General features: G+C 40.7%; 1 protein-coding gene across 6 annotated transcripts in view; it reads right to left on the bottom strand.

Annotated features, from left to right (window-relative positions):
* Positions 1-18420, bottom strand: part of ccser2a (coiled-coil serine-rich protein 2a) — a 53526-nt gene extending 35106 nt beyond the window's left edge. For 5 of the 6 annotated variants that reach the window (XM_056394907.1, XM_056394910.1, XM_056394912.1 and 2 more), the window contains exons 1-3: positions 17839-18420; positions 3368-4871; positions 3059-3270 (exon numbers count right to left, since the gene is read on the bottom strand). In XM_056394907.1, coding sequence (XP_056250882.1) covers positions 3059-3270; positions 3368-4865 — 1710 coding nt within the window. In that variant the 5' untranslated portion in view covers positions 4866-4871; positions 17839-18420. Of the gene's footprint in view, positions 1-3058; positions 3271-3367; positions 4872-10518; positions 10627-17838 lie in introns of those variants that run through there. The other variant, XM_056394908.1, reaches the window with a different exon arrangement.
* Between the last annotated feature and the right edge of the window lie 3119 nt (positions 18421-21539).

Raw genomic sequence — 21539 nt, 5'->3', positions numbered from 1 at the left:
ATTATTGTATCCATCCCCATATAAGTAGAACCCCTACTGAGTGAGCTCTCTTATCCTTATCCTGTGCATTTATGATTGGTTGTGAGTTGCCTGACAAAATAAAATATGTAATCTCAAGTACGCTCAAATACTTAAACCATTTAAACATAAATTGTGCTCACATCTACTGATGCTGTTGCACTGCGTGATGAATTGGTGGGGAGGCTGGGGAAACATTAATAGTCACCATGAGAAGTGGCCCTCCATTTCACAATGCCAATTGTGCAAAGCTGGTACTGTACCGTGCTGCATGGTGCATCATGGGAATGTTATTATGAGCTCAGGTAGCCCACTCCTTGATTTTGCACAGAGGCATATGAATGCAGATAGGGCCATATATAGCCAGAAAAATACTGGCACACACAAACCAGGAGCAGTAGCAAGCACACGTACATTGTGTTGTCTTGAGGATACACAGTGCCTCCAAGTGGACTGAGCTCGCCACTGCAGTGTGGCAATGTGAACCAGCTGGGAGCTGAATATCTAATTTACTCCCTCATAATAGCAAGACACAACTATAGCGAGTTTTGGTAACATATATGCTATAAACACCAGTTGCATTCTTCCCAAAGAGGAGAGTTTTTTTCTTTTTTTAGTCATGATTGAATGTTTTGACTCTTTTTTTTATGCCATTAAGAATGGGCCTAATTACCCTGCATTTCCTTTTCTCCAGCATTCAACTCAGAGCAGAGGGCTTCACTCTCTCAGACCAGTCCTGCAGCAAAGGGCACTTCATTCAAGTACTAACAAACTGGAATACACATTGTTGCCTTTGGCTTTACAGACCACATAGATTATGCAGGATAAATCCCCAAGAATTACTAATCATTTTGGACACAGACACTGCTTTGTGACAGGATTATATTCATGGTTTCTTTCTCCTCATTACGAGGAACTATTTACTCAGCGAACAAGAGAAGAATGAGCAAGAGAGAGAGAGACAAGCACATGGAAAGGAAGAAGCAGAAAGGGGTGGGATGAGCTCAATGCATCCAATTACAGTAAGTGGGCCCATTTCCTCTAATCAAACAGCTCAGTTAAATATCTCAAAGGCAGATTCCCCATAGAGCTGATCTTCACGCATCAGCAATATCTAAGTCTGAGTCTCTCTCTCTCTGTTCTACCCTTTACGTATTTTTTCCCTCTGTCTCCTCCTTCAGGCCTTCCCCTCTCTCACACCAAGGACTAGTGCTATTCTCCTCTTCTCTTCCCACAGACTTGTACCTCACAAAGAGTTATCATTACCCACACTGCATGTGTTCGGAAAGAGACCCTGTTCAAGATTACTTTGGCAGCCATTCAACATGAGGTCATGATCTACTACATAGACATGTAAACACACACACACACACACACACACACACACCCACACACGCACACACACACATCGCACACACACACACTCCTTAAGACATCTTGAATGACTCTTAATCAGATACACATGGCTAAAACACGTGTGTTTGTTCTGACAGCAGCAGTGAACGCGTACAAACAGAACATGCACACAACACACAACACACACTGCTCTCTCCTCCTTTTCTTATTGAATTTATAGTTGCTACAGTTACATTATTATAAGTTAAGCACGCTACATTTTAGTGGCATGAACCCTGTGTCAACATCACATGGTAAAAGTAGTAAACAACACAAAGCTTATTATGTAATTCCTAATCCAGCTCGTTTTAAGATCATTATTGCATTCCTGAGATCAGGTGCCATGGTACAGGAATACAGAGAACCGAAGCAAAGGCCAGCAATGCTATTAACACACAGTTGGTGGCCAGGTCAGCATTCCTCTCAGGAAGAGAGAGAGACACTGGCATGGAACTGGTGGTGAGAGCTGGCAGGAAACTTTAGACAATTTTGTTTTCCTTCTCAACCTTTGTTCTGCTCAATTAATCCCAAATTATACCATCAAGGAGGAATGATTTAAAAGTGAAACTGATTAATGGACCAAGGCGAGTACAGTATGTCATGCTCAAAGCGACTCAAGCTGTAACCAGAAGATTAGCCTCAAGTCTTGAAATAAAGCATATGTGCTTGGTAATGGCCTCAAAGTATATTAGATGAGTAAGGTCGGCCCTGTATTAAAGGAAATTCAACTCCGTAACAGAAAAAATAATGATGCAAAGACATGCGTCATGTAATGTTTGATTATTTAATCTTCTGTTAAAATGCATTACAATGTGTATATACCTACTTTTCAAATATACCAAGTCTTTTCGATTGGTAGTTACTCACTAACAGTGTTACTGTATACGGCCTGTCAAACATGGATGCATCAACTACAAGAAGTAGAACAAGAAGAATAGATCTTTCGTTTCACAAGCTTTACATTTCTTCCTAAACTCTCTCTTTCTCTCTCTCTCTCTCTCTTCTAAATCTATTGTACTTGGAAATGAAACCACTTCTCAGTCTCACAAGTTTATTCTTTGCCAACTTTCAATCAGTTTAAGCTGCAACAGCTTTAAATGTTCTCTGAAGTTCTTAGCCTAACTGACTGTGTCATTGCTGAAGGGGTTTGGCTTATCTCCACCCCTTTCCGTTTCTGAAACATGCCACAGATCAATCTGCCAGTTGGTATAAAGGGAGGAGTGGAGGGCAGGAGGGCTTGTTGGCAGGGGCTGCAACAAGAGTGCTTACTTACTCATCAGTTTTGAAAGAATTGAGAAATTACACTTCAAAACATATTCAAGTTTAAGCTATTAAGTGATTTACCATCAATTATTCAATCAACAGAATATTTACCACTGTTAAAGCTTATTTTTCTTTAAAAAGCTATTACTTAATTCAGTAAACTGGTATCATATTTAGTTCATATCAGTATGTTTAGCTGAGGTATAACTCATTTTCTCAATATCAGTGAGTTTAAGATGGTTAATCTTTTTCCTCTAGTTTTCTTTTCTCTGAAATCCAAAATTGTTTTAAGGAGGACCAGATTTTAGAACTGACAAACTAAAAAAGGCTATGTTTTTTTCCATTGTACACGTTTGTGTCAATAGCTGGAAGTGGGACTTACCATACTGTTGAGCTCTGAATCATCATAACTGTCTAATGGATGAGTCCCAGGTCCTCCAAGGGGCTCAAGACCCTCCTCGTCCCACATGTAAGTTCCACCAGAGCTGTTGGAGGGTGACAGCTCCACAGATGAAGCGTGGGGGGCAACACCTCGCACTGGACACAGCACCAGCGGCCCCTCTGAGTCCTGCATAGGGCTTTCTTCTTCATGTACTGCAAAAGATACAATATATAAACTCAGGGCTGAACAACTGGCACAAATGTGACATAAAAAATTTAGTTGAATATCCTTTCAATCCACTTTATTTACCTGCTAGATCTATCGTGTCCCAGTCAATGGTCTCATTGAGAAAGTTGTGTAGGCAGGTTTGGGTAGTGGTGCCACTTTTCCTGTTGTCAGGCATGTCCCCATCACTGAGCACATCTCCCACACTGTCAAAGTCGTCTAAAAACTCTTCACTGGTGTCGGCTCTGTCTAGAGACGAGGCAGAAGATAAGGACATATCCTCCAGAGTCTCGCCGGCCGCCTGGCCAGAGAGCTGCCTAAGCACACCACTTCCTCCTCCTTTTCCTCCTCTAGCTCCAGAGCTTCCATCACTGTCACTGTGAAAGTCTGCTTTTTCAGCCTCACTCGTCAGCTCAGTGTCTATTGTTATCCCTAATAGTTCTCCACACTCAGGGGCAGCTGAAGGTCTGATATCCCCCTTGACCCTGCCTGGAAAAAGAGGCTTCTGCTGCTTGGCCTGCCCAGATCGAGCCAGCCTGTAGCCCAAAGACCCCCCACTGCTGCCCAGTGACTTGGTAAGCACACAACTCGGGAGCAGAGGCTTCTTCAGAGCACTGGGAGTAGTGGGTGCTGGAGGAATCGAGGGAGTAGGCAGCGAGGAGGCAGTTGGAGGAGTTCTGCTGTACTGAAGTCCTCCAAGTCCTCCAACTAGACCTCCTGAACCTCCCAGACTGCCATTCAGGCCTCCAAGTGCTAAGCCCACTCTTCCATTGCTCAACTGAGGGGGTTTGAGGAAATTACTCCGAGGAGGCCGGAGCTGAGTGTTGGCTAGAGGTTTGGCCAGCTCCACAGCCCGGTTAAAGGAGAAGGACCGTGTCATGGGCTGGCTTGTGGGCGAGGGAATCTGCTTGAAGTGAGTGAAGCTGTTCGAACGCACCATGTTGTCCAGTGCTAAGGTCTTCAGGCTGTCACTGGACTGGGACAGGCTGTCTTGAGAGCTGCTTCTGGGAGAGCTGGAGCCTAACCTTGGCCGCACAAGGCGGGAATCGGACCCTGTTCGGGCAGGAATGCCTGAGCCATTATTACCCATTTTAGGACCTCCATTAAGTGAGCTTTGGCCAAGCTTGGTCCCTACTTTGGGACTCATCTTTGAGGATTGCTTGGGGATGGCCTTGGGGCTAGATACGGCAACCATTAAAGTGCCTGATCTTCGCATCTTTGGCGTCCCTGGAGATCCATTCTTTACCTCCTTTGCCAATGAGGGAAACTGCGTCTGAGCCTTGTCTTCACCTCCATCCCCTGGGGTAGTGGGGGTGGTAGGGCTGGAGTGGGTCATCCCTTCATCTCTCCTCCATTTCAGGGAGAAAGGAGACGCATGGATCACGCCATTTGGGCGTGTTCCTGGAGGAGTGGTCTTACCATCCTGGGCAGTGGTCGTTGGCTGAGTGGAACCATTGGAAACTGGGCTGGCGCCACCAGTCGAGGAGCGTCCACCGAACTTAGGCAGTCTGGATACCATGGTGGACCTGATCGGTGCTTTTTCTTCCATTAGATGCCAACAAAGGCATGGAGGGGCATGCATGCACAACTGGGGGAAGGATAAGAGATGATTAGATTTAAGTATACATGATTTGACCAACAGGTTTATAAGCTGATTCAGTCTTTTAAAACTCTTCATTAATGCCGTTGTGTAGCTTTTATAACAATACATTAAGCTGGAGATGTCAAATAAAACAATAAAACAACTCAAACCAGTAACTCTCTATACACTCTATACCCTATACAAGTTTTTTGTACTGTATGTATCATCTTCATCTTGACTTAATACTGTTTGTTCGGACTATGCTGTACCATCCTACTGTATTGTACATTCTCTAAGCCTTTTCTACATAACACTAATACTAATAACTTACTTTGAGTATATGTGAGTGAATGTACTGTAGTACAGTGTTTTTTTTCCTGTCGATGACATCAAAAAACACTAATATGGAACGTCCTTTTACATATTGTGTGAAAGCAAAAGTCAATTGTAAGTGAGACACACACACACACACACACACACACACACACACACACACACACACACACAAACACAAATCTCCTCATCAGTAATGATGGAAGACAGTAATAATACCAAGGGTAGTGCTGTCCACCTGTTGCAGTGGTTGCATGTGTGTCTCCTTTTCAAAGATCACTGACTGTGAGGAGCATTAGGGATTAATCTGGCAGGCTTAGAGGGTGACTTGAGACTTTGTCACGGCAAGTCTGTCTGGATGCTTTCATATCACCACACGAGAGACATAAATGCTAAATGAGTCTCTATCTTAATGCAACTGGTACACGACTTAATAGCCACAAATTTCAGTCACACATCTGATGTAAGTACGTAGACTCTAAGTAAATGACTCTATTCAGAACATACAGCAAAAACATACAAAATTAATTGTGCACTCGTTATGATGTATTTAAAATCAAGTAATACACATGTAACATATACATAAACCCTTAATATTTAAGGGTAAATTAAAGGAGCAAACACATGACATGACCGGTAACTGGCAGTGGAAGGATATGGCGCCAACACTCCTGGCCAACAAAAGAATGGGCAAACGGATAGACAACGCCTGGGGGGCAAGGGAAAACCAGTGCTGGGAAGATGGCCAGCACAATGAATAGTGAATGGAGGATGTTCACCATGTAATGCCAATGTTGGGAAGAACATAGGGCTGTTTCCTTTCACTCATTGTTAGATTCATTCAATTCCAATCAGCCATGTGAGAAGTGTACATGTGTTGGTGGTGCACCTACGCGTTACATCCATCTGCCTGGTGCTGGAAGATTATGAAATGAAAAGTTGCATCAAATAATATTAATATTCCTAACTACTAATTAACATTTAAGAAACGTCTGCTGTGTTGTTGCTCGACAGCAGATCAAGCAGTTACACCCATATGAGTGGATCCCTTGACAAACTGGCACAAAGATACAAAGGCAGATACTGGAGCAATAATCCACTCAACTTTTGAAGGGTAGGGGGAGGGGAATTGTGTTACAATGTGGGTCTCCTCTTCTGGAGAAAAAAAAAAAAAAAAAAAAAAAAAAAACCTGTACCACACTGCCCCACATTCCCATGCACAGACACACGTGTCCACAATCAAACAGACATACTCACCACTCTCCACAGAAGTGTCTGGCAATGCCACAATCCTAATCTGCTTCATAAACACACAGGCGTACACACACAAAAACACACAGCTACACACACACAAAATCAGGTCAGCGTGTGCAAGCAGGGAAACCAAAGCCTCTTTGCCTCAGGGAGGGGGTGGTAGCTTTTGTGTGTCTATGTGTGTTCAATGGGTAGCAATTAGATTAGAGGTTTTCGCTACTGTCAATGGCCCCAGAACCTCTCAAGTTTCATTCATATCCAGAGTGACACATTGCTATGACATATCAGCAAATTCACACACTGCTGTGGCAAATGTTAAATCATCTGGGTCATCTCACTCATCACCCAGACACTGGAGGATTTCTGTCTGCACAGCTATGTTATTATTTTTATTTATTATTATTATTAAAAATACGAGAAATTAATTTATCTTTCATTTAACAGATGCTCATAAAGTTACTAATTACTATGATTATAAAAGAGAAGTTAAAGAATAATTACTATGATTATAAAAGAGAAGTTGAAGAATCCAAATAACCTATTGATAGACAAAAGAAATGTCATTGGATCTCAAAATATTCATTAACATTTCTATCTGAAAATGACTTTCTCTAGATTCACCTCAATTGTCCCTACAGCAAAACATGGTGCCTTGGTAAACTGGTTGAGAACTACTATTCCACCTCAAACAGTGCATTTATATTTTCTAATGTAAAATAAGTAGCCTAATAATATTGCATCATCACAGGTCAGGTCTAAGCTGGGTATTGCCTGCCTGTATCTATTTTTTTAATATTGGTGCCCACTCAATAGCCACGTTTTGGTACCAACGCCAGAAACAAGAGGACAAGAGTACAAACAAATTTGCCTACAAACATGTGCTTTAATTTAACAAAATAAGCTAAAAATGCCATGTGCATCAGGGTATTATTAACATAACCATCATACATGCACTTTGCTTAAATGAAAAATTTCTCACAAAATGATTGTTTGAATCAGTAAATATCTTGTCAAAGAATTAGAAAACAAGAAAAAGAATCTGACAGTCTTTGCCAAATTTTAGTAAATGAAAGGTTCTGTTGCTCAGTGCTACAAATACAATATGGCCAGCCCTATTCCCAATACTAATACAAAGACACAGGTCAGCTGAAGAGGATCAAAAATAAACAAGATCCTCACTGAACTGACACATATTCAGAGGTAGGGCAGTAAACCGTTCAGGCCATCTGTCAAACGCTCATATCTGAAGGCCTGCCCCTCCCCCCACAGTATAATACTGTAAATAAATATCCCAGAGCTTCACTCACTGCCAGTACAAGGCCTGCAATAAACCATATGTAGACCAAGGCCAACAGTGTCTTTTCTGTGGCTCTCCACTGTATAGTAAACAACATATGAAACAATGATAGTGTGAAGGGATGAAAAATGTAATGAAAAGAGTTCAGTCCAACTAAAGTCGGGGTTATAATCATACTTCTATATATAATGAAAATCTAATGTTACAGAAAAGGAAATGTACACTGCCATGACAGGATAAACCCTCTGACAAGCCTTAGTGCTGTTGGGCTCATTTTTACCTGGTATGACATGGAGGTCTGAGGAGAGACTGTAAATAATTAAATTTAACTTTAGTTTCCTGGCCTGAAATCTTTATTGCTCTGAGAATGGGTCAACAGCAAAAAAAATAGTTTTTTCTCAATGTCCCAGAACCTCACTATTCTCTAGATTTTGTCTCATGCGGATCAGATTAACAGCCAAGATTTACATCTGTTATAATCCACTGTGTATGTACGGTTTCTCCATGGATTCATTCTCAATCAAGAGAGACTAAAAACCACACAAGGAAAGAGAAACAACAAGCATGGAAGGGAATGAGAAGGATAAAAAGAGAGAAAGGGAAACAGACGCAGAGACAGACAGTTATTGCTAAATAGAATTAGAATGGGAGAGACAGACAAGACTCCCAGCAGACTTTTCCCACAGAGAGATCTTCTGCTAGACCTGCAACTCAGCATCTCAGCAGCAATCCCTGAGTGTGAAATGAGCAGGAAAGTGAGATGACATCTTCTCTTTCACTCTGTAGTACAGAAAAATGGGAGCTTCCTGTATGACTTCCAGGGAGGTTATTTGCCCTTTCTTCATTTCCGACTCAGAGGACAGCCAGACAGACAGCACCTGGCAGAGATGCGGGAAGGCTGAAAAATTGGATCTGCAAGAGTAAGGTCATTCATTACTCTTCTGGCAAAGTTTTCACTTTTGGACCGCACATGTACACACACTACAGAGATGCATTCTTCAGGAGTAACAGGATGGATGCAGATAGGATGCGACAGCCTGAGGGCTATGATCTATTGGGTCATTGGAGCTACGCATGAATGGAAGCGCTCTACTACACACAGCAAATCTCCCATCCTGCTGTTCCTCCCTACAGCCAGCCTGTCCCCATCTCCCAGTGCTCATAGCTCCCTATCATTACAGAGCAACAGCACTATTTCTCAACATAGCAGCATGGCTGGCTATATCCATCTCTCCTCTTTTATCTTTCCTTCAATTCTGAAAGATTAAGGACGGTTTTTTTTATTTGACTTTATTCAGACTGTGGAAAGCCCAGAGAAGGATATGGCCAAAGAGGATATGAACTTCCTGGGATTCATACACATACACAGTGTCAGTATTGTTAGCACTATTTGAAGTAACTTTATTTAAAGCAACTATAAGATGAATGGGCTGAAAGCAACAAATAGAACCCAGTTTTATTTGGGACTGTGTCATTTTTCAAACATAAACTTCATCATGCCATTACAAGACTCTGAAAGTTGCTACAACCATAAAAAAATCTGCAGTGGTTTTAACTATTTTGTCTTTACAGTGGTAGATTCGCTGTGGTTTAACCATTTCCTGTGTAGAGGAACAGCTTCCTAAACACGACAGCAGTGTATCATGCATGTTTGTAACTGCAGAGGTTAAAAAAAAACAAAGACAAAGTTGCTTCAGTCAGACTCAAAAAGCAAAGCACTTTTTCTTTTGAATTTATTATGTCTGAGCAATTAAATCCATGTGGATTGTGGTTAACGTACATAAAGAGCAGAACTGAGGAAGAGAAGATACGTTGGGGAAAAGAAGGAGGGAGGAACAAGAGGGTTGAAAAAAGAAAAGATGAAATCTCTCTTCTGGCACTTGTTTGTTCTTGGCATGATTTGGAAAACAGCTGCAATGTAGAACTCCTCTGTACCTCCCTCTTTCTTTTGAAATCTTTCTGCCTTCTTGGTAAATCTGTTTTTCATTATGCAGAACCAATTAATTACATGGATCAATAGTTAAATAACCCATATGAAGAGTCTAATATGTCATCCAAGTGGCTCTTCTCTAAGACACCAAGACATTTGTTGTAAAGAGCAATGGATCAGACCAAACACACACAACCACATAACCACTATCTCAGAGCAGTTTCACTCTTGTCAGTGAAGAGTCTAAACAAATCCAAGGGCTTGTGTTAACCAACCACCAGACAGATCCATTTTTAAAAAACAGGCCTAATGCTTTTTATCTGATTTGGGAATGGATGAAGGCACAATAAGTATAATCTTAGGATCAAATGCAGAGATGACTATCTCACTCCCTAATGAACCAAACTGCAGACTCATTTACATATATTGACGGAGTCCTATGTCTCAGTGGAGTAATAACTAGGCCAGTCATCTGGACAGGGAGGTAGTGGCCCATAGCTCTCTCCCTGAAGAGATTAACAGAGTGCCATTAGAGGAGGCTAATAGAATGAGACAGGGATGAAAGCAACACTGATGCTGGGCTAATGTGTATTGAGTGAAAGCAATACTAGGCTGAGCTACACTGATGCTAAGTGATGCTAATCCAATGAGACAGTACAGAGGGTTTGGTAATGCTGTATACTAACTGTGGTAGATCAAATGACAGATAGCAACATTGGAAAGAGTGAGTAGATACAGTGTAAGTGGAGAAAGTTAAGGTTTGGCAACCTGCTATATAAAGTACTATGTATACAGTGCAGTGTCTTTGCTTGTATAAAAAGTACATTAGAAAGTATTACCTTAACTCAGTGACTAAAGTTGACTTGTCCAGTCATTTCCATCCCAGAGTCAATTACTAAGATAAGAGCTACACCAAGTTGCCAAGCCACTCTTTACTTTGCTTCCTCCATCAGCTAAACTGAAAGTACGGTAGCGGGCAATAGAACAGGAAGACGCTCTTCAGAGGTCGATCTGCCTGCTGCCTGGCTCTCTCTCTCCTTGCATGTGTGCCAGTGTGTATGTGAAATGTGACGCTTGTGTGGTGTGTGCCGATGGGCGTGTGGTTGAAGAGAACAGAGCTTTCATGGGTGCAGTTAATATTTGATAGGGCATCTTTCAGGAGCCCCACCCATTGCGCTGCAAGAGAAGCAGGGAGGACAGGAGAGGAAAAATTATGCTTTTAGGAAAGTAAACCAACAGAAGAAAGGAAGAAACATTACAAAGACTCATTTCCAGTACAAAATAGATTATCTACAGCAAGAAAAGTCTGATCATTTGGTACAATAGTACACAGCCTAAAGACTAAAGCCACGTAATCCTTCCGACACAAGAAAATGTATCTACAAGCTTAAGTAGCAATTTTCAGTGTGCATGGTACTGGCCTAATGTCATGAGATTACCAGAGGGGATAATAAAGGAAAACAGATCCTTCCTAGCACTCAGCTGCACATGAAAAGTGACTCCAGTAAAGAGGAATTTGTCGTGGTTATCGTAAATATTCAGTGTGAATTCAATTTCCCCTTCTCATTTCATGCTTGACATCATACTGGTTCCACTCAGTCAACCGTTTTCTGCTAAGTGCCGGCAGTAAAACCATACAAGCATTGCCAGTTCCTCAATATTTCCCGTTTATAAGAGCCTGCGGTATCGCATACCTTTATAAATCACAGCATGCAACCAACATTACATTAGCAACAGGATTAAATGCTAAAACACAGGCTTTCAAAAGACCCATTCATCTTTTATATTTTTTTATGTATCGCTTCTATCATGTAGCTACTTCAATTAAAATTGGCTGTTCTACATCTACGTCACTATATTACGTAGAAAATGAAGTCTGAACAAAAAATTAGTCATGCTACCAACTGGTCACAACACAAAAAAAGTCTTCCTCATCTGCCTTGACTCATCCATAAGAATAATTCTGCTGCACTCTTTCCGAGGTGTGATGCTGAGCAATAGACGTCTTGGTAGGACTGAAATAAATCAAATCATCTTCACTGTTATAGTAGCCCAGATGTCCACACTCCCATCATCATAATCACATTTCTCCTAACACCTAGCTGCATCTACAGTTTTTAAGTGTATGTGTGCATGTGTACAGCATGCTTAGACAGACATGTCACTGTCTGCTCCCTCTGATGTGACCTTCATTTGAACCACACTCTGAGAGGACTACAGTGCATTTGACAGCCCCTTTTAAATCGTATTACTTGTTAACTAGCTTAGCCATATAGTAAGTAACATTACACAAAATAAGAGGATCAACCTTTTTTAATTAAAAAAAAAAAAAAAAAATCCATTATTTGCGTTTTAAAATATAAAAGCATACTCTGGCTTCACTTGAAGACAATTACAACAACCAAAGGTCATAAAGACTTTTTTATGTCATCTAGCTCGCTTCCAATCACCAAGATTTGTCTGCTCCAAAAATCAACAATTCTTCCTCTTTATCACTTTAAATCTATTAATTTTCCTTTCTTTTAATATTTTGTTCAGACAAAATTACCAATGTGAAGATATCACCTTGAAAAGTGCAAAATGAAAACAATAATTAAAGAAATAACAAGTTTTATCAACAATTTTTTCTATTATCATGAATACAGCCTTGGTTTCAACTCAAAATATCCTAAGGCCAACCTTGTCAACAAGGAGTGTATGCACATGCAACATGACTGTGAGGAACTCCACCCTGTCACTGGCCAAGTGGATGTGTGACGTCACTTTACTGAACAACCTCATCTGCAGCACAGAATTCATTGAAAATAATAGAATTATTGCTTCATGAGAACACAAACACTAAATGAATGAAAGCATGACAATATTTTTATGAAGCGTAATATCACATCAAACATAGGTTTCATGTTTTTCAAGTACAGGCACGTATATGAATATGCTATGCACACAACCACACAAACATTTATACAGTAACCAGGACTCAGAGTTCATGGCCACTTCAGCTGACTTCACCCAAGTGAGACCACTACAATGATATCATTTTCTCTGCTGTATCAAAAGCTTCTCCTCACACGGACAAGTGAGTTCATTTGAAACATCTCCAGCTAACTCTGACTCATTCCTTATCGCCACATGTTACAGTGCAAAACACAGGCCCTGTCTTTAGAGGTGAGCCATGTGGCTTTAAGTGAATGAACCTGACATGAAATGAACCCTGAATATGAAACAGTGTAAATAGTAAGTTTTTAATCATGTTCCTGTCGGATTTATCCTTTGTGAATGGACAATACACTGCTATTAGGTCAACTTCCTCTGTGCCCAACTTCACTCTTTTCCTGTGCCTCCTTCCTCTCCACTCACTCTATCAGGCTGTCTCTCTTAACAAACGCTTCCCCCAATCTCCACTGTTTCCTTAGGCAGGACATTTTTGTACAGTAGCTAGAAAACAGTCTGACATGAGGCCAGAGAGAACAAGGCATCCTTACATCAAATCAGGCCACAGTTGGTGGTTAACGTCCATGCCTTTGTGTCCAGTTTTTCCACACAGTGTAGTGCTATTAGGTCAACTGATGAAACTGGAATGGAACCTATCCAAGAGTGGCTGGGACAATGGCATAGCCTTTCTTTTAACGTTAGAAGCCCTCTGAGATAAACTGACTCAATATTCACTGGTGGTGGCTATGGCTACATATACCCCTGCTGTTTAAATTGCTTTGAAAAGAGAAGGCCAAAATAACACAACGAAATCCATTATATGGTGATGCAAGATGATGCTGCAGTCCAGCCTGCCATGCAAACACAGTATTTGAATATCAACTACCATGTCTGTGCAGGTGACATTTGGGACAGTATTTGTTTTTGCAACGACATTAGAGTCAAATGTCACTAGTCTCACCTCATCCATCAGATCCAGAGCTTCAACATTACAAGTGTATCACAAAGATATATCGCATATAAAATAATACTATAAGTTAAAGTATTTCTGGGGCCAAATGAAAGTTTAGCAGCAGCAATGACATGCCACTGGCTGACCCACTCAACACCATAAAAGACGTCTGCCAAGTGAAACTCGTGCAGTAACATGAGTACGATCACACTCGGAAACCTTTTATAACCAGAGCCTTGCACTGGAAACAAGCCATCATGCCTGAGAAAAACACCTATTTTGAACAGAAGCATGCAAACCGAAGCAGGTCACACAGAATGACTTAGCAGTGTTTGTGCATATAGGTTGAAAGCAAACTCTGACCCTCAAAACACACAACACAGTCTCCAGCACATTCTTTGTCGAAATGTCTGATCCCAAAGACAAACACTGAAAATGGAAAAGTGGTCTCAGACTTTTGGACCCAACTGTACATCATCTCTGTTTGCAAAGACCAAATGTGTTGTTGTTTTTAGCTAGTCTGACTATGACAGACAGGATCTGTTATCAATGTGTGTGTGTGAGAGAGAAAGAGCAAGAAAGCGGGGCAAGGAGGGGCTGAGCGCATCTATGCACTGTGCACAGCTCTCTACAATGAAAGGTTTTAGACACTTAATATAGTAAAATACTTTTGGTTCATAATGAAACTGTGGCGGGACAAGACTGTGGCAGAGGAAGCCAGCTGAGTAGACAGTCCTTCGATGTGGCATTGAGGACACATTTGCGTTTACATTCCTGTAAGAACGTGGCCATATGCAGCCCAGACTACCTCCGTAAGTGGTCTAAGTGATCGGATAATGACTCCTCAATTTCCCTTGGATGCATTCACACCTGAACTTAGAGCTGTCCACTTTTGATCGGATCACCTGAGACGCATGTTACTGCCGGGTCTAAACAGGGCCAAGGATTCTATAATATCACATGACTCAAAGCCTCGGAGGATTATTGAAGAAGACTTAAAGGTTTTAATGAGAGTGACCCTGCAACCTGGGGGGTGGTTCAAGCTTAATGCAGTTACATTACCTGAAACTAAAGAAACACGTACTCTATATCTGTCACATAAATAGAGCCACATTGACAGGTGACATGCTGGCAGGTACAGACACCTGACGAGACATACTCCTCCTATAGCTATAGCATGCATTTCAAACATCATATAAAGTACTGTCAATAGCAAATCATTACAGCAATGACATGGAATGAACTTGTGACATATCTGTGTAATGTGAATGATCCTTTTCTCTCAGTCACTTCTCCTCACGCACACCCACTCAGGTATTTTCACTTATGGCTAATGGGGCCTCTACTCAGGTACCTATGCAGCCGAGGATGTCACTCAAACACAGCCTGTGATCACACCCTACACCCACATACTTACTACAGTGTATGTGAGTGTAGCATGTAAGCGTTTGATCATACACATTATTCTTCAACTGAGCAGATGACTGCCATACATCAAGATATATTGTAGAATGGCAAATTGCACAGTCAACAGGAGACAATTTACACTAAAGACATATCACATTTTGACATGTCACTGTAAGAAAAGCAAAGGTATAAATAATAAAGGTAATGATGGAGGAATTCCATTTAGCTGCTTCACTGTCAGGGTCCTGGTAATGTGCATACTGACTTGCTGTCTCACTGTCATGGCCAGAACTGAGCTATCTAGACTTTCCTGCTACTGAAAGCCAAAATGTCTTTGTTGAAACAGAGTTCTGACATTTTCAGAAACTGCTCATTGTATCCTGACAATAAATGCCATTATCAAACCAATGATGCCACACAGCTGCTGCTACCACCCCGCATTGTCTTTATAATGACACCTGTGTAAATACTATGTGGAGCAAAAGAACAGAGGTATTTTTACATAGACAAAAACACTCCCATGCATTCAATTTATTCCATGTTGTATTATTGCTTTCTGAAAGGACAGAATAGAAATCCTCAGCTGTATACAACCCACAGCCTGATATCATCAAAGAGTTATGTTTCTCACCCAAATGCACTATAAACAATCACCTTGACAAGGATACCACAGTCATCTCACAGACACAAGAAAGTAAAATAAAGTAAAATATGAATAGGTAACATGCAAAGAGTACTGCAATATATTAGAGCAATCTTGTTTTTTTTAATTCCAAGAGCATTTTCTGATTTCTGAAGGGCATTTTTGCCCCAAGTGCCTGTCAATTTCTGAACCTGTGTCAGTGTATCTGAGATCCTGTGTCTACACTCCTCACACACAACATGCTGAGCTATTAAAAGATTTTAAACATCTGTGGTCTTACCGAGGGAACGACGGAACTGATAAGCGTGGCTAAGTATAGCTCTAATGATAGGCCTCATACGGAGAGAGAAGAGGGCAGAGAGGATCAGAGAAAAGTCAAAGTCAAATCAAGTGCCTAGGCTCTGAGCACAACACCACAACCCCACACACATGAAAACATGCACAAAACTATAACTACAGTGTATTATATTGAATGACCTAATCTCTGGGCATTTTAGATCCATCAGTTGTTAAGGTCAGAAAAAATACAGGAAAGAACGGGAATCGGTGAGAGGTTCGCCATGTCTGTTTTATTCCAATAATGAAATCTGAAAAACGACAGTAAATAAAACACCTACAGTGGAAAGGATGACTGCAAACTGCTCATGTCTGACAGTCTGAAGAGCTATACATCACTCATCCAAGAAGAGCTGAATCGAGAGCAAGTTCCATTCATAAATGAATAAGCCTCTTCAATGTGAGGTGAAATGTTTTCAAGTATCTACAACCAAGTCCAGATGCCCTTGATTCAGCTCCTCTTGGATCACCATGACCTGCATGACTGAGAATCTTCACAGACATTATACATCACTCGCCTTGCTCTACACTGAGTCCCTCAGTCTGTGATTTCTAGCATTGTCATACGAATGACTCAACACTTCTTTGTGCTGTAAGTAGTCCCTTTTACACATATACAAGCGCACTTTAACATCTTATCTGACCTCAAGGCTGCCCTTCATGGGCACTACTTGGAATGACTACTATGCACAGGGTAACGTGTATAACATGTATCTTCACACATAGCTAGATTACCAAGAGCACCGACGGTGACAGTTAGGGCACACACAGTCTGGAAAAACCACATACTGAACTGCAGTTTGGGGGGTCTTTAGCAGGCAGGTGCACAGTGGAGACATTCAGCTGTTGTTGAGGGAAATCAGATAGTAAACACACCCTCAGCCAAGGTGGTGTTCCAGGACCCCTGCCAACAGGTGTGTGAGAAACACACACATAGATTTGCATTTGTGTGTGTGTGTAAATGCAACCCCACCCAAACACTGGGAGAACAGGGGAGTGTCCATCTCACTTACACTAAGGGCAATCAGTCATGCCTTATCCTAATGTGTACTGGCGCGTTGATGCCATGGCGCTTTGCACTGTCTGGGCTGTAATGGATCATAGCCTAAAATGGTACACACATGCGCACACATGCAGTTATGAGACTTGACTGACAGCAACTTCAGTTGTGGTATAAAAATATAAATATGTGAGGCAGCACTGCATGGTATATAAACCCTGGTTAAATTTGAACTCCCTGTCTGCTGGATCTAACTTTATGACTGGAGTGGAGCACGAAGGCGTGAGTCATCCCTTTAATCCAGATATGCATTAGGAACACACATCTCAGTGGTGTATCTCAAACAAGGTTGAGTTCCCTTCAAGTATAAATTATTGAGCCATACGGAGACACTGTGTGACATGATGAGAGGCTTGTCAAGCTGCAATACTCCAAGATTATCCAATTTGTCTACATTATGAGATCAATGTGCACAACTTCTGTTATATAATTGGGTACTTTGTATAGGCTTATTACATAAAGGCCTGGCCATTATCATTCATGGTACAGCGAGTCTTTCAGGGCAGGTTGACTGTAGGGGGTGATGTTGTGATGTTGGAAAACATGGCTTCTTCTGCTTCAGTGGGCAAAACAGAGGAAGACCACTGACAACCTCATCATTGGGGCCTGATTTTCTTCATTATGGAGTATCATGTTTAAAAAAAAAAAAAAAAAAAAAAAAAAAAAAGGTTTGTGGGGCTACCATGTTTTGTTTTGTAGCCACACATAACCAGTCAGAAAGAGTTTTAATAAAGGCAATACTGCTAACACAGTTGAAGTGTTTTCGTACCAATTCACAATTATAACAGAGCTTATGTAACCTGGTGTGCGCATAATATAACAACACTTACCTGAATCACGCCGTTAAAAGCATATCTGTAGCCTCAACGATGGGTCAGCAAAGAGTCCACATGTTTGTTGTCTTCGCATGTTGTAAAGTAGAGGTAACGTTAATCAGTCTTTCACTTTCACTTCAACACACTCTTTAAACATTGAGATGTATTGATGAAGTTCTAGCTAGCCCATAGCCAGTAGTCAATACACAAGTTCAGTGAAAAGCTCTAGGCTCGATGTAAAATATCAAGTCTGTCCCGCACCAACAAAATAAACTACGACGAGTCCAGGACAATTACGACGAGTTGACTGAAAAGAAACATGTAAATGTTAGGGAAGTTTTCGCTTTTCCATAAAGTATTTCCAGTTTGGCGAAGAAAAAAAAAATATTCCTAAGCTACTGAATCACCGAGCCGTTAGTTAAACTGTCAACACCGACCAACTGATGATACCGAGCATTGTCGACTGAAAAAGACGGTCCGAGCGAACGTAAACAAAATCCGGAAACGTAAAAGAGGCAAAATCATCATACAAAACAAAACGTAGTGTTGTAAAGACACTGTCCATAACAGAGAGCCACACGGTAGCCTTCAGACTGACTTCCCACAGTGGTCTATCATTCCGACAGCCTCCTCTCGCCTCCAGCTGGGCGGAGCTTAGAGTTGTCACCTGGGTCTCAAAGGGTGACATCGCATGCTAACCTCCAAGTGCTCGTTTGCCTACATCTGTTTACTGTCATTGGCTGTCTGAATAGTTTGTATCATTTCATGTAGTCCATATTTTTGTTGTTAACTACATACTTCCTGCTAGCCGTTCATGTGACGTCAGAGTATAATGAGCCATAGAGGCTCGTGCAGAGATGTGGCTGCAAGGCACTATATGGATATGAGGGGTAAGGGTTATTATCATTAAGCCTTCTTAATTTAGTATTAGCAACTCTCTGATCAGGCACAATTTATAAATGGGTTTATTGCTGTAATCAATGCATGTACTGAATGGTCCTATACCCACAGGCTAGGGGCCCCTGATCTTCACCTGCAAAATATCCAAGAAAGAGATGAAATGCCCGAAATGAGTCACAAATCAACCACAAACAGGTACCAAACAATCACAAACAGATGTAAAATGACGACAGAGACACTAAACAACTACAATGCAAATCATTCAAAACCGCCACAACGAGATGTAAAACACCTACAAAGAGATATAAAACGTCTTCAAGCATCACAAATTTGGCACAAAGAGACCAAAACATCCACATAGCTACTTTACTTTACATTACTTTATTACTCTTTTCAGCCTAACTGACTGAGCTCCTACAGTTGCTATGTAGGAGGGGTGGAGGGGTAAGTGACTTTTATATGTCTGACCCCAGGGGCCAATTTTGTCACAATCCACCCATGAATTATGTCTTTATTTATGGTTAGTAAATAATTTACTAATAGATCTGTTGCCAGGTTTTGGAAATCCTCCTCCAGCACAACACTTTCCCCCATCTTCATGAAAATGGCTGCAGGCCATGTTGACCACAATCCATTTGTAAACCCTCCCTTCATGTGGCCTGCTTGGGAAAAGAAATGTTCTGGGCCTCTACTGAGCTGTGATTGTGGTCATTTCTACAATGTAAATTTAAGACTGGGACATTGATTAAGTAAGAAAGGTAGTCAAGGCAGGTATTAAACCAGGACTCGAGGCTATTATCAATTGCCTTTCTCAAACCATCTGATATATACTGACTATGGGTCCTTCAGGGCCCCTGAGGATCTGCGGCCCTGAGGCACTTGCTTGCTCTGCAGTCCTCTGCGAGTTCAGCCTTTTCATAACCCTAAATCACAACAAACAGAACATTAACAAACACACAACAGACTGACAAATAAGTTATTTGATTTAAAATACATGTGTGATTTCAGTAGTGGGCCCACAGGATTTGAAGTAGCCATGCAATGAAACTGTTGTTGGCCACTATAACCACTAGAGGGCAGCATTGTCATTGACAATTCAAATTTTTTCAGAGGTGTCCCTCCTCTAAACACATTTGTCCTTAGTGTTCGATTGTGTGAGTGTGTGTGTGTGTGTGTGTGTGTGTGTGTGTGTGTGTGTGTGTGTGGTGTGTGTGTGTGTGGTGTGTGTGTGTGTGTGTGTGTGTGTGTGTCTCTAAGTTTTTAGACTGACTTTATGGATAGTTCATAGTTCATGGTGCAACTCAACTATTCACAAAAACAACAGGTTACAGTAATACTGTGGCGAGGATGGAGGACTGTGTCTCAATATCTTATTATTCAAATGACTATTATATGGCAGACTGTGAGCCAATAAATTGCAAATAAATGAGTTGCAATGTGGCTTTGTTAGACCCCAACACTTAATTAATAGTGTTGATAGTAATGAGTAATAAGTAAAGGTTTCAAATAAGTTTGAAGTTACTTTATTGGTATAGTTTTGTAACAGGAAGGCTAGTAGTAAAAGTAGTTTTAATGAATGCTGATGCACTATAGAAGGTGGTACTTTATACAGTGAACCAAGAATAAAATGCTCATAAAATTTATTGGAAAAATTAACCGAATACTTTACACAATTGGTTTGTATAAAATAGTAAAACACAGCAACTGCATGATTATAAATGATAATAAGCTTCATGAATGTTAAATAATAGGTTTATTGATACCTATTTACATGCAGTATTGACATATTCTGTCTGATAGGCCAAAGGTCAAAATGATGGTTTGACTACAACATGAGGCCTGTATGGGACCAACATGGTTACTAAAGTCTTCCATAGATGGTTTGTACATGCTTCATGTCCTGATTGATATCCCACAACGCATATTCACCAGCACCAGGTATAGGTTATTGACTTCAGTGTAAATGATGGGATATTACTGAATATAATAAACTCATATGCATCAACATTTGTTATCAGACCTAGCAGGTACATGGTAGTTTTGTAAATTAAGAAAATAAATTAGGAAAAAAAAGAAAGACATCAGTGTTATACAGTGTATGTTATGAGTACACCTGACAGACTATAACTGTATCACATGACCTTTGTTTGATTGGAAATTCATTTTAGTTTAACAGAACTTTGTTTTTACAAAAAAAGCACCATGAGCAAGCTGCTGGAATGATTTATCCCCTGAGTCAGGCTCAAAAAAATTTAGAGCTTGTAAAGTAATGTTTAATTATTATTCCAAAGTTTGTAGTAGTAAATTAACCTTTGTAAACCTGTAAAATAAATCTGCATGAGAAATTCAAGATTTGTACATTTGACTTACTCCCCAGCACAATTTATTACATACAAACTTGAATTTCTCATGCAGATTTTTTTTTTTGGTTTACAAATCCTGATTTACAACTACAAACATTGGAATTTATGCAAACATCACTTTACAAACTCAAAAATTAATCAAATTACTTTGAGCCACTGGCAGAAATGCGTTTCCTGGCTAACCCCATAATCTACAGTAGCAGTGTAGTGTACCTCCTAACACGATATAAAGATATAAAACACTCATTTTGGTGTAAGAAATTACAATTATACAAGATTTTATGGCCTCACAGTGTCAGAGCCCCATTCATTGTTATAGAGCAAACTAGGATGACATTGCACATTTTAAGGTTCTCCCTTTGGTTTCTAGCTTTAGAGGAGAGTGCTGCATGTTCACAAATATTCACCAGTCTGATCTGGGGCACAGGATTAAGAAATGTGAATATGAATTGT

The sequence above is a fragment of the Seriola aureovittata genome, chromosome 14 (assembly GCF_021018895.1).
Source record: "Seriola aureovittata isolate HTS-2021-v1 ecotype China chromosome 14, ASM2101889v1, whole genome shotgun sequence".
NCBI classification, from domain to species: Eukaryota; Metazoa; Chordata; class Actinopteri; order Carangiformes; family Carangidae; genus Seriola; species Seriola aureovittata.
Note: the sequence above shows the minus strand (reverse complement) of the source record. Positions and strands in the feature narration are given on the sequence as shown.